The following is a 12,539-nucleotide window of genomic DNA, read 5'->3' on the forward strand; positions in this document are numbered from 1 at the left end:
TTGTTGTTGTTGTTGTTGTTGCAGAGCGATCTATCTCGGAGAAACATTCTGTAGCTATATCAGCGTCAACAATAGTTCCACTTCCGAAGTTCGGGATGTTACCATTAAGGTTCCTCCTCACCTGCATTTTTCTTTTGTTTTCTAATGTGTATTGTGCGATCTGTACTTAAGTTAAACCATTATAAGTGCCTAGTAGTAGTAGTAGTAGGCATCTTTCGCTTTTGCTCTTCATTATTATTTTACTGCTTCTTCTTCTTCTTGGACCAAATTCATTCATTCATTCATTCATGTATCTCTTATTATATATATATATATGTATTTGTAGGCAGAAATTCAGACAGAGAGGCAGAGGATTCTACTTCTTGATACATCCAAGTCTCCTGTTGAATCCATAAGGACCGCCGGACGCTATGATTTCATTGTGGAACATGATGTGAAAGAGCTTGGAGCTCATACGTGTGTTCACTCTCTCTCTCTCTCTCACTTTCTTTGTCATTTTCTGTTTCTCCATGCCCATCGTAACCCCAATTCCTCTTTTTAGGTTGGTCTGCTCTGCATTGTACAACGATGCTGATGGTGAGCGTAAATATCTTCCCCAGTTTTTCAAGTTTGTCGTCGCTAACCCACTTTCAGTGAGGACCAAGGTGATTTTACTACTTGTCACACACACTATTATCCTTTTCTTTCTCGATTCCTTCACCCGATTTTCTAACTGTTGCATATTTCTCATATGCAGGTTCGAGTTGTAAAGGTATGTTCGACAATGTTCTTTCTGTGACTTCTTCTTCTTCTTTAATATGGTGCTTTACATGAATCATATATGGGAGGTTTGTACACAATGTGATGCATATGGCTGTGTCATTGATATTACATATCTTTTGTTCACGTTGCTTCTGGTCCTTATAATCATAAGCCACAATATCTTGAAAAAATGGTAAAGCTTTTTTTTATAACAGAAGAGTTGGTAGATATTCACAGTTCCCGTCATTATTTTCCTGAACCTGCATTTCTTTTATTTTATTGGTTGTTGTAAAATCCAAGTACGATCTCATGCGTTGTCCATTTTGGGAAATTCTTGTATCTTTTACACCAGGAGACCACATTTTTAGAGGCTTGCATTGAGAACCATACAAAAGCTAACCTCTTTATGGACCAAGTTGATTTTGAACCTGCCAAGCAATGGACTGCTGTAAGATTACAAAATGAAGATTGCCATTCAACAGAAGATCCTTCAGCCAGGTCTGTCAGATTTTCCCTGAATCGTTATGTGCATCATTAGCCACTTAATCTATCCAATTGTCCTAATTTTCTGTTCCACCTCTCTCCGTATCTGTGATCTCAGTGCACTGATACCTAAATCGCCAGTTATTATCCGTTCTGGCGGGGGTATCCACAACTATCTGTATAAGTTAAACCCATCTGCAGATGTTTTCGGGCCAACAAAATTCCAGGGAAGTAACATCCTGGGTAAATTTCAAATAACATGGCGCACAAATTTGGGTGAACCTGGTCGCTTACAAACACAACAAATCCTTGGTGCTGTAAGTTTATAATTTCTACTCTGTGAAAACATGACGTGAATGTGTTGATTGTTTTCTGCTCGGTCTATGCTCCAAGTCTGAATGTATTTGGTTTCCTTAGGGCTTTGAGATATTGCATCCATTTTTTTTTTCTGACACCAATTCATATATAATCAATAGTCTTAAGTAAACAGACAACCTGGAGAAGCTAAGTCAGGGTATCTGTATGGTGGTCTTAGATTTGGTTTTCCTAAGGTTGCACTAATATATCTTTATTTAGCAGTCCTATACTCACTACCTTGCATTTTATATCTGACAAAAGCTTGCTTAATATAAAATTTCTGCATGTCCTTGTATGCTTCATATTGGATGCTCACCTCATCTTTTAACAAACTTCCTTCATTGTAACTACTCCTATTTGTTTTCTTTCAGCCAGTCAGCCGTAAAGAGATTAATATGCGAGTTGTAGAGGTTCCAGCTGTTATACACTTAAATAGACCCTTTCTGGTAATACAAGTGTTTGTTCTCTCTAATGTTGGTTATACCCAAATATATAATTGAATATACATTGGATTTAAACTTAGTGTATACTATTTTCTCATAGGCTTACTTGAATCTCACAAACCAAACTGATAGGCAACTGGGACCGTTTGAGGTCTCACTGTCACAAGATGAATCACAAATGGAGAAGCCGGTTGGTATCAATGGTCTCCAGGCTCTGGTAACATATCTGAATTTTCTGTTTTCCTATTGTGAATCTTCTGACCACAATTAAGGAAGCATACACGGTGGCAGACTAGTAAAACCATCTAGTTAGAACTTTGCGTACACATACACTGTGTCAGAATTGGGAATCACGTTTGGATATGCAATGCGTATGGCACCCAAAACCTTTGCAATGGCTAGTTGAAGCTGTTTCACCACTATACCGCTTTTATTATACTGGGAACTGACACCAGTGAAACTCTTGCAGATGTTACCCCAGATCGAGGCATTTGGCTCCAATGATTTCCAATTGGTATGACCAACTGACCACGTCCACAGTGCTCTCATCCTTTTAAGAACGTAAAACCTTATCTGTATATTTGCAGAATCTTATTGCCTCCAAACTGGGAGTCCAAAAAATCGCTGGGATCACAGCGTTGGACACAAGAGAGAAGAAAACCTACGAACTTGTTCCAGAGATGGAGGTCAGTGTACTTTTTTTTTTTTAATTCTGGGCTTCCCACTCTTTTAGTTACAAACAGGATATTGATTTCACCAGAATGGATATTGTTTTCGTTGGTAATTTCACTGCAGATATTTGTAGAGTCGGACTAATTTCTCAGACAGCCTCCGAGTGGTGTTCTTCCTCCACAGGTTTTGTTAATGCAATTTTCTGTTGCGTTCAAATTTTTGTTTATTAGTGTAAAATGATTTGGTTCTCTTTCTAAAAGGAAAATTTTCTAAAAAACGGCGGCTTTAACATATGTAATATTTATGTATTGTCGTTTGTATCTTGTTGCAAACCATTATACTTTTCCTGTTTGAACATGTTAATTCAAAACTGTTTGGTGTAAAGCATTTTTTTTTTTTAATATAATAATTGATTGTTGATGGGAATCATTACATTCGTCGTCAATGTGTATACAGAAATACAGACAAGTACAATCGTTTGCTTATCTTGAGATACAAATAAAAATCTTGGTGGTTATAACAAAAAATCATACTATTATTGTTTATCATCCAGCCTTGTCCAAATTTTATTTTCAATCAATTCAATTAAAGCAGCAATGGTAGACAAAACTTAAGGAGAGAACCGGAGCAGCCGAGGGAGGATGCTGGGATGTGAAAACACATCTGGACAGGGCAAAGAGCTTGCCGGTGGTGAGAAGGATCTCAGATTTGACATTGCTACTTTTTGTGGCTCAGTTTCTGGACGTCCCTGCCTTAGCAGTCGCCTGGTCGGGAGGGCTATGCGTTGCTCATCGAACCAAAAATGGCCAACAATTGCAGATTTGTTTCTTGATAGTACATACATCGTTATTAGTCCCTTTAATGGGCCCAAAATTTAACTACGTTGTACAAACTTGCAAAATCTAGTCTCGTGAAACTAAGATTTGGTGGCTAATTTAAATTTATGGAAATAAACTACCAAAAATTTCTCAGAGCTTCAATTTATGAATATATTAATTAGTTCTTTCACAAGATAAAATAAAATAAAAAAAAATTATTAAAAATAATTGCAGGCGAAATTAGAAATGTTAAAAGGGGAAGAGACTAGTCTCAGTGAATTTTTTCCGTCGTCGTCTCGTCGTCTGTCTGCAACAGAACAGAACACCACCATGGAAGACTCTCCTCCTCAAGGCCAGGTGAGTCTCTCTTTTCCTTGTTGCCTCTTATTTTGATTTGGGAATTTCTGATTTTTCCATGGATGGGCGGGGCGTGTGTAGAAAAGGAGTAGAGATCGGGATCAGGATGACGACAGTGGCGGTGGCGGTGAGGCCGGCAAGGCTGACGTCAGCGGCGGAGTGAATCAGGAGCGGAGCGTCAGTGAGGCCAGCGACCAGGATGCTGCTTCTCCTGACGACGATTTCCAGGAAACCCGCCCCAAGCCCAAGCGTAGTCGCACCCTTCCTCCTCAACAGAATCTCATTGGTAACCTACCTACTCCCAGTTTTGCTCTATTTTGGTGTTCGAGATCTGGGCCTTAGTTCAATTTCATTGATTACTTCTTCTTTTGGCTAGATCCTACTCTCAGCGTTTCCTTATTCCTTTCTCATTTTTTCAACAGAGGTTGTCAAAGGCAACGGGGATCTTATCCCTAAAGCCGTGAAGATTTGGGTTGAAAGATATGAAGACTCTCCCAGACTTGCTACCACTGAGCTCTTGTCAATGCTCTTTGAGGTAACTCCAACTTATTTTAAGTTGCATCTCTCGTCGCTGATTGTTTTAAGCTTAACCATATCATTACCTCCGTCTTACATGGATTTTGTAGGCTTGCGGTGCTAAGTACTCCATCAAGGAAGAACTCCTTGATGAGACTGATGTTGATGATGTTGTCGTTGCCCTTGTTAATCTCGCTAGAGCGGTATAGGATTGCTTCCTTTTTTTTTTTTTTGACTATTTCATTTACACTTTTTGCTTCATAAGAATATTCTTTTGATTGCGGTTTGCCTATAGGGGGAGTGTGAAGATTATCAGAGTTCGAGAAAGAAGGAACTCAAGAATTTCAAAGAAAATCTTGTTTCATTCTGGGATAATTTGATTATCGAGTGCCAGAATGGACCATTGTTTGATAAAGTCTTGTTCGACAAGTGCATGGACTACGTTATCGCTCTGTCATGGTTCGTGTTCCAACATTACAAATATATGTGGTTACAATGTGGCTCATAGAATTCTCTTTATTCATAATTGTCGTTTATTTATTTATTCGCAGTACTCCTCCTAGAATTTACCGCCAAACTGCCACGCTAATGGGCCTCCAACTAGTCACATCTTTCATTTCTGTAGCAAACACACTCGGTTCACAGCGAGAAACCACCCAAAGACAATTGAATGCTGAAAGCAAGAAAAGAGCTGACGGTCCTCGTGTAGATTCCCTCAACAAACGGTTGTCTGTTACTCATGAACAGATAACTACACTGGAGGACATGATGCGAAAGATTTTTACTGGGTAAGATTTGAATAGCGATTATGCTATCAGCTAAGTATTATACCCCCGCAAAACAAAAAGAGTAGAAAAGAAATGGATACTTCTTTAATTTGAGTTTTGCTGACTCAAATCATTATTACATCTTATATTGAAGGTTGTTTGTACACCGATATCGAGATATTGATAACGATATTCGGATGTCATGCATTCAGTCTCTGGGCATTTGGATTTTGTCTTATCCGTCTCTCTTCTTACAAGATTTGTACTTAAAATATCTTGGATGGACGCTTAATGACAAAGTAAGCTCCTTTGCCCCCTCTTCAAGAATTATTAAATATCTGTTCGTAATAGTCATTGATCTTCTCTGTGTTTATTGAATTATCCAAAGCATCCTGGAGTGAGGAAAGCTTCTCTCTTGGCATTGCGAAAACTCTATGAGATAGATGAAAACGTCCCCACCCTTGGTCTATTCACTGAGAGATTTTCCAGTCGAATGATCGAGATGGCTGATGATGTTGATATGTCTGCAGCTGTTTGTGCTATTGGGCTTGTAAAGCAACTGCTAAGGTATTCCCCCTCAAGATAATTTTCCTTACCAAAGCTTCACCACAAATTTGTTGAACTGCCATGAGTTAAAACCTGAGCTTTTTGTTGTTGTACAGACACCAGCTGATACCTGATGATGACCTGGGCCCTTTGTACGATTTGCTTATTGATCAACCTCAAGAAATCAGACGTGCGATAGGAGAGTTAGTGTATGACCACTTGATAGCACAGAAGTTTAACAGTTCTCCATCGAGTCTTACAGGTTTTTCCCTGAGATAGTCCTTGGCACTAGAGTTTTTTTACTCTTAGAACTAGGTTCAGAGTTATTACATCATTTTACAGGTCATGAAGATTCGTCCTCTGAGATCCATATCTTCAGAATGTTACAAATATTACGGGAGTTCTCCACAGATCCGATTCTAAGTGTTTATGTAATTGATGATGTTTGGGAGTACATGAAGGCCATGAAGGTAGAGTTTAAGAGAAATTACTTTTCACTATTGCACGTTAATTTTATAGTTTTGACGTGTACCTTCTACAGTTTTTATATCATCTTCATGATGCTGCTTTCTTACAGGACTGGAAGTGTATCATCTCTATGCTTTTGGATCAGAATCCTCGGACTGGGTCTACTACTGATGAGGACTCAACAAACTTGATCAGACTTCTGTTTGCGTCGATCAGAAAGGCTGTCGGGGAGAAGATAATTCCTTCAACGGATAATCGAAAGCAGTATCACAGTAAAGCTCAGCGAGTAAGATTATGTCTTTCTTCTTTCTGAGAAATCTCCTTGTTCTGATGATATGACGTTGCAGAAGCATGAGTACATATATTTTAGTTTTTTGTCTCTTGAACTAAACTAGAATGGACAAAATACAGTCAAAGGATCTTATAGGGCACTGTATTTCATTTGTGCTTCTTTGTACACTCTTTCCCTTTCAATTATGAAGACAATGACTTTGATGTTTCTATGCTTTGAATAACAGGAAATGTTTGAAAACAATAGGAAAGACATAACGGTGGCCATGATGAAGAATTACCCACAGCTTCTACGTAAATTCATGGCTGACAAAGCCAAAGTGTCATCTTTGGTCGAGATTATTATGTTTATGAAACTTGAGCTCTATTCTCTTAAAAGGCAGGAGCAGGTGCCAAAAGCATTTTGTTTCTAAAAGGATGTTTTCTTCCTTGTTATTCACCCTTCTCAGTGAAAATTACATTTTTGTCCCGTTTCAGAGTTTTAAGGCTGCAGTCCGACTCATAAAGGATGCTTTCTTCAAACACGGGGAGAAGGAAACACTAAGATCTTGCGTCAAAGCTATAACATTTTGTGCGTCAGAAAGTAAAGGGGAGCTTCAAGATTTTTCCCGTGGGAAGCTTAAAGATCTTGAAGATGAGCTTTTAGAGAAACTTATTTCTGCAATTAAAGAAGTAAAGGTACACATTGCTTCCTTTGCCATCTATCTTTATACTCATCTTTATAGATGCAATTTTTACATCTGTTTCCTGTGCAGGATGGAAATGATGAATACTCCCTCCTTGTAAACCTGAAAAGGTTGTATGAGCTACAATTGTTAAAGCCTGTGCTTGTTGAGAACATTTACGATGATATTGCTTTCGCGCTCCGTAATTTCAGAAATTTGGACGAAGAGGTGCTTAAAAATTGGTTTTAGAGCTCTTACTATCTTTTTTCTGTGTATCTCACATCTTAATGGAATAGTTGGTCATGGTTTCTTAGGTTATTTGTTTCCTGCTTCTGAATATGAAAATGTATGTGACGTGGTCTCTGCACTCCATCATAAATTGTGAAGCTGTCTCCGAAGCTTCCGTATCATCCCTTATATCAAAGCGCGATACCCTGTTTGAGGAGCTTTCGTACTTCCTGAATGGAATTGAGGAATCTAGGAAATTTGGTATCCAATTATCTCTCAGGGTAAGACTCTTTGACATTCCAGTTTATTTACACATTTCATTCCATATATGTGCTTGTCTTATCAAGGAATGAGTCACTTTTCACCTGAAAAATGAAGCCTTCAATCCTGCAGATCTGTGCTATACTTGGAGAAGAATGGTGTATGTTTAGAAAGTCAAATTTTGACTCAAGTAAACTTGAAAGATTAGGATACTGTCCTGATAGTGTTTTGCTTGAGAAATTTTGGAAACTCTGTGCAGAAATTTTTAACACCTCAGGTGACTCTTTGTTTTTGTTTTGACAAAACCCAGTCATTTCTTGATTTTCCGAATTACATATTAATTTTTGCCTGGCTTCGAAACAGATGAGACAGATGAGGAGGATGAAAATAAGGACTACGCTGAAGAGACAAACATAGATGTTGCAGCCCTTGCTGCCTGCAAGTTGGTTATTAGTGATGTAGTGCCGAAGGTACTCACCAAGTGCATTTACATTGCTGCTGTAATATCTTAGTTATGTACTGACACCTGCGATGTATTGATTGATGTTCACATGTCATCAAAACTTTTTTAATGGATTCTTTTCTGTTGCAGGGCTATCTAGGACCAGAGATAATATCGCATCTTGGTATGCATGGACCTTGTGTAACAGGCGTCATAAAGAATTTTATAACATGCTTAAGGAAAAAAGAAGATGACATCTCTAGTATCTATCTGGAATCCTTGAAAAGGGTAAGCTTTTGACAAAGATGATATAATGGTCAACTATTATTTTCAGAAGATTCGAAGTTTTGTAGTCTTAGCAAATTGCTGACACTATGTAATTGGGCAGGCCTATCAACGGTATGCAACTGAACTTTCTAGTGGCGGTGAAGAATCCAGAGCAGAGAAATGTCTTGAAGTGTGCCGGGAGCTTGCAGGTGGGCTTTCAGGAATGTATATCGGTGCTGCTCGCAACAAATACAGATTGGAGATTTTGAGTGTGGTAAAGGAAGGTGTTGCGTTTGCATTTAGGGACGCTCCAAAGCAACTGTTGTTTCTGGAAGTTGCTATCCTTCCATTTGCAACAAAACTCTCAGTGCCTGACATCGTTGACATGTAAGACTCACGACTTTCTGAGGAAGTAGGAAGCTCTCTACTAATAAATAACATTATATGTGCTCTTGTTTTCTTGCTGAACAGTAAGAGGGACGTTCAAGGGCGTATAGTGCATGTTAATACAGACGAAGATCCCAGCGGATGGCGTCCTTGCTTTACCTTATTGGAGACCTTGGAGGAGAAATGCTTGAAAAACGAGGATTTACAAGGTATGTAATGTGCAGTCTCCAAGATCTGATTGGTTTAATCGATGCAGGTAGATGAGTATGATGTTATATGTCTGCAAACTTAGTCTCGGCTTATGATGATCCGTCCGTGTTGCAATTTTCCACAGACGACAAGGAAGCAGCAGCTGTAAGACGCAGGGGACGGCCAAGAAAACGTCAGGAAACAGAGCGAAAGAGACTGTTTGATGAGCAAAGCGAAAGTGATGAGGATGAGTCTATCAGTGGCGGGTCAGACAGAGAAGATGATAAGCTAGACGAGGACGCTCCTCTAATCGAGACGATTAGGTCTGCTGCACGACGGAGAGTGCTTAGGGGCGAACGGTCTAAGGGACACTGACGGGTAAAGCTCTTATCAATCTATATGTTCGTGGACATAATTAATGTATTTTTAAAGTTTGTTCGTAGTTGATACAGTTAAGGAACCCAACAAAACTGCTCTTTGTTATATAAATCCATCATTTCGAAGTTTAGATTACCATGAAATATCATAAGCATACCAAAAGAAAAACTGAAAGCATTAAAAAGGAAACAAACAAAACTTGCATTGATTCATCAACTCCTCCCAGCAATTCTCATCAGAGGAGCAATAACACCCTGAATCTCTAGAAGAGACTGTTGTATCCTAATCTCCTGGTTAACCTCCCTCTTCAAGTTCCTGAGAAGCCCTTTAAATTCGTTTTTACCCTTGATGTCCTCAGCTCTTGTCTCCAAAACTTTCTTCGTCAGTCCCATCAAGAATCCTGAATACCTCTGCATAGTGCAGTACCTTTGTAAGAAGCCTAGCAGCATTCCCAACTCGCTTCCCTCCATATTCGACACGCACTTCATCAACTTCCTCCTTGCCACTAATTCCTCCATCACTGCGACCACATTAGCCGGTTTCTTCTCCTCCAACACGGAGACCAGAGCCTCCTTGTGCCTGAACTTCTTCAACAGCTTATCGTGTCTTGTAAGCTTCAATCCTTTCTTCTCCTTGACCAAGTAATCCTCTTGGGATGGCTTCTCGCTCTGCCCTCTCTGGAAGTACCTGAAATACGTCGGCCTCAGCGCCCTTCTTCTAGTCTCATCCACTTGGCCCCTCACACTCCAAAGACTCAAACTCTTCTTCTCCCCCGCATCTCTGCTGAGTTTCTTCTTCTTCTTGCCGGCAAAGACCATGCCGTTAGACGCTCCGATCATGCGAGTGGAACCATCAGGGGAAAGGCAGAGAGACATGAGAGGAGCCGGAAACCTCATAGAGTAAGTCACCTTAGCTCTCCCGTAATCAAACACCTTCATGTATCCGTCCAAGGCAACGCTCACAAGTCGGGTCTCAGCAGAATCCATCCTCCCGACGCAGAGAGAGGTGACGGTCTTGTTGTGACTCTCCATGGAGCAAACCATCTTGCCGCCTCCGATCAAGTCCCAAACCTTGACGCTGTTACCACCAGCGGTAGCGATCATTCCACCGGAAGGCAGGTACACGACGTCCTCCACAGGGAGTCCATGGTTGATCTCGGCGATGCATTTGGACTTGTCGACTCTGGCGTCCCAAACCTTGACGGTGTGATCGTAAGAGCCAGTAATGAACATAGAATCGCTGACGGGGGAGCAATCACCGCAGCGGACATAGTCCTTGTGGCCAAGGAGATCCGAGACGACGGTTGATCCGGCGACATCCCAGTACTTGACGACTCCATCGTCGCCTCCGGAGAGCAAGTGAAGCTTGTCCTGAAAGGGATACTTGACGAACCGGACGGGTGCGGTGTGGGAGCGGAGGGTACGGAGAGCCATGCGTTCCTTGATGTCGAAGACCTGGACAGTGCAGGAGAGATCGCAGGCGGCGAAGAGAGCCCCGTCGGAACGGAAACAGACGGAGGAGACAACATCACGGAAGGAGAAGCGGCGGGAGGAGGAAAGAGAGAGGGAGGAAAAGAGGGAGACGGAGGCGGAGTGAGCGACGGCCAAGGAGTGAGGGTGGACAGGAGAGAAAGCCAAGGCGGAGACGGAGGAGACGAGATTAGGAACGGAGTGAGGTTTGAAGGAGGACCAGTATCTGGATTCTGGAGTCTCCGATTCGGAAACAGGTTTTGCCGTTGATTTTGGTTTCACAGGGAAAACCTTTGACACTTGATGCTCATTGAGCCGAACACGAAGCTCTTCCTCCATTTCTCTTCTATACGACACAGCCAGTAAGAGAGCCCTTCAAGCAGCGCAGAGAGAGGAAGGAGGAGGAGGAGGAGGAGGAGGAGGCTGCTGGTTTTAGGGTTTAAGCAATGGCTTTTTGTCCCCCGGGGAATTTGATTATTCAATTAGACCATTTCTTTTTCTTTTTTCCTTTTTTTTAATAATTAATAACAAAACAGAAAAAAATTGAAACCCAAACCACCGATAAAGCCCACTATAACGTACTACATTAGTGAAAAGCCCAATTCTTCGTTGAGATCCACACAGGCTTCTTGCTTTGTAAGAGACGAATGAATGAATGATAGTAAAATCCAATTCCCGTAATGCGATAACTGGAGAATGATGCTCCGCCCAACTTGACAAGCAAGGATTCTCACAAAGACTATTTGTTTGTTGTATTAATGAAAGAATCAAGCAAGCAAGGAAGCTGTTTGATGCCTATCAACAGAGAGAGACAATGACAAAAGAGCAACTTACACTGTACAACCAAATAAACATGGAGATTCTATCTGCCAATGAAGACATATATTAACTTCTTCTTTCAACCATGGTTAAATAATTCCTTGCTAATCGAAATCCCTCTGGATGTGAGAGAGAGTATGCAGACAATCCTTCCTACATAATGCTGCGCGTTTCCAACATTTCAATTCTGTATCCTATTTTCCCATAATTCCTGCTGAGATTCTTATCGCTTCACTATACTCCATCGTTATACTGCCCTAGCTAATATGCAAGGTACGTGAAGTCAATAATGAGGTCCTGAAAATTGCTGCATCGTTCCTGATGCAGGGACACTTATAGCTGGCCCTCGTGGGAAATCATGTCCATGCTTTAACATCATTCCTGCGACTTGATTGACCTTATGTGCATGTCCATGCGTTGCGTATACTCTATGCAGAATGCAGAGAGTCTTCTTGGACCGGCTTATGTTAAAACGTTCCATTTCAGAGAGCGCATTTTCCATTTCTTTAAAACGCTTTTGTGATCCATACATGAGCTTTAAGCCATGGAACATCGACCTGCTCATTTTCCATCCAGCAGAGTGAGCACGCTGCACGAATTTGGCAAGCTTATCTACCGCATTGCACCTGAAGTAATTTGCCACAATCGATCTCATAATCCCATCTGTCTCTATCTGTAGCCCTTTCGTAATAGCCTGGTCTATGAAGTTCTCCATGGCGTGTAGATTATCATCTTGTCCATAGAGCTGTATCAAGAGCACATACAACCAAGGCTTGTAACTTTTCTTGGGAATAAGCTTACATAAAGTCTTGATTTTTCTGATCCTATCCTTGTCTGAACTCCTGTAGTATGCACATATCATGGACTCGAGCAACTTAATCTCATTCCTGTCAACGTGACGCTTCACAGCTTGATACATCTCCTCCATCCGAACCAGATTACCCGAGTTTGCATACCCTCTGAGCATCAGCAAGT

The 12,539-nt window shown here is 40.9% G+C and overlaps 3 protein-coding genes and 1 pseudogene across 3 annotated transcripts in view; 2 read left to right on the forward strand and 2 right to left on the reverse strand.

The window, feature by feature from the left end:
- Nucleotides 1–3,105, forward strand: part of LOC104783386 (trafficking protein particle complex subunit 13-like) — a 4,205-nt gene extending 1,100 nt beyond the window's left edge. The window contains exons 4-12 of the mRNA XM_010508543.2: nt 542–644; nt 737–751; nt 1,094–1,239; nt 1,343–1,541; nt 1,953–2,027; nt 2,125–2,241; nt 2,494–2,538; nt 2,612–2,710; nt 2,820–3,105. Coding sequence (XP_010506845.1) covers nt 542–644; nt 737–751; nt 1,094–1,239; nt 1,343–1,541; nt 1,953–2,027; nt 2,125–2,241; nt 2,494–2,538; nt 2,612–2,710; nt 2,820–2,840 — 820 coding nt within the window. The 3' untranslated portion in view covers nt 2,841–3,105. The remainder of the gene's footprint in view (nt 1–541; nt 645–736; nt 752–1,093; nt 1,240–1,342; nt 1,542–1,952; nt 2,028–2,124; nt 2,242–2,493; nt 2,539–2,611; nt 2,711–2,819) is intronic.
- LOC109124659 (sister-chromatid cohesion protein 3-like) lies at nt 3,746–9,406 on the forward strand. Its single transcript, XM_010508546.2, has 21 exons — nt 3,746–3,871; nt 3,953–4,157; nt 4,294–4,406; nt 4,498–4,590; nt 4,683–4,846; nt 4,939–5,175; nt 5,309–5,453; nt 5,543–5,721; nt 5,817–5,962; nt 6,043–6,170; nt 6,278–6,454; nt 6,687–6,848; nt 6,937–7,137; nt 7,215–7,352; nt 7,439–7,633; nt 7,746–7,890; nt 7,977–8,083; nt 8,206–8,343; nt 8,444–8,709; nt 8,794–8,918; nt 9,044–9,406. The coding sequence occupies exons 1-21, from the start codon at nt 3,761–3,763 to the stop codon at nt 9,271–9,273; spliced, it is 3,405 nt and encodes a 1,134-aa protein (XP_010506848.1). The 5' UTR covers nt 3,746–3,760; the 3' UTR covers nt 9,274–9,406.
- On the reverse strand, nt 9,356–11,218 carry LOC104783387 (protein SLOW WALKER 1-like). The gene has a single exon (XM_010508545.2). The coding sequence runs from the start codon at nt 11,082–11,084 to the stop codon at nt 9,489–9,491; it is 1,596 nt and encodes a 531-aa protein (XP_010506847.1). The 5' UTR covers nt 11,085–11,218; the 3' UTR covers nt 9,356–9,488.
- The window catches only part of LOC104783389, a 2,490-nt pseudogene continuing 1,423 nt past the window's right edge, over nt 11,473–12,539 (reverse strand).

Source organism: Camelina sativa, chromosome 4 (assembly GCF_000633955.1).
Source record: "Camelina sativa cultivar DH55 chromosome 4, Cs, whole genome shotgun sequence".
NCBI classification, from domain to species: domain Eukaryota; kingdom Viridiplantae; phylum Streptophyta; class Magnoliopsida; order Brassicales; family Brassicaceae; genus Camelina; species Camelina sativa.

Bases quoted from the DNA above. Each gene is read 5' to 3' on its own strand.
- LOC109124659 (XM_010508546.2), top strand. From the start codon at position 3,761: ATGTTAAAAGGGGAAGAGACTAGTCTCAGTGAATTTTTTCCGTCGTCG. The intron at 5,722-5,816 runs GTATTCCCCCTC...GTTGTTGTACAG, and splicing joins CTTGTAAAGCAACTGCTAAG to ACACCAGCTGATACCTGATG. The intron at 8,344-8,443 runs GTAAGCTTTTGA...GTAATTGGGCAG, and splicing joins ATCTGGAATCCTTGAAAAGG to GCCTATCAACGGTATGCAAC.
- LOC104783387 (XM_010508545.2), bottom strand. From the start codon at position 11,084: ATGGAGGAAGAGCTTCGTGTTCGGCTCAATGAGCATCAAGTGTCAAAG.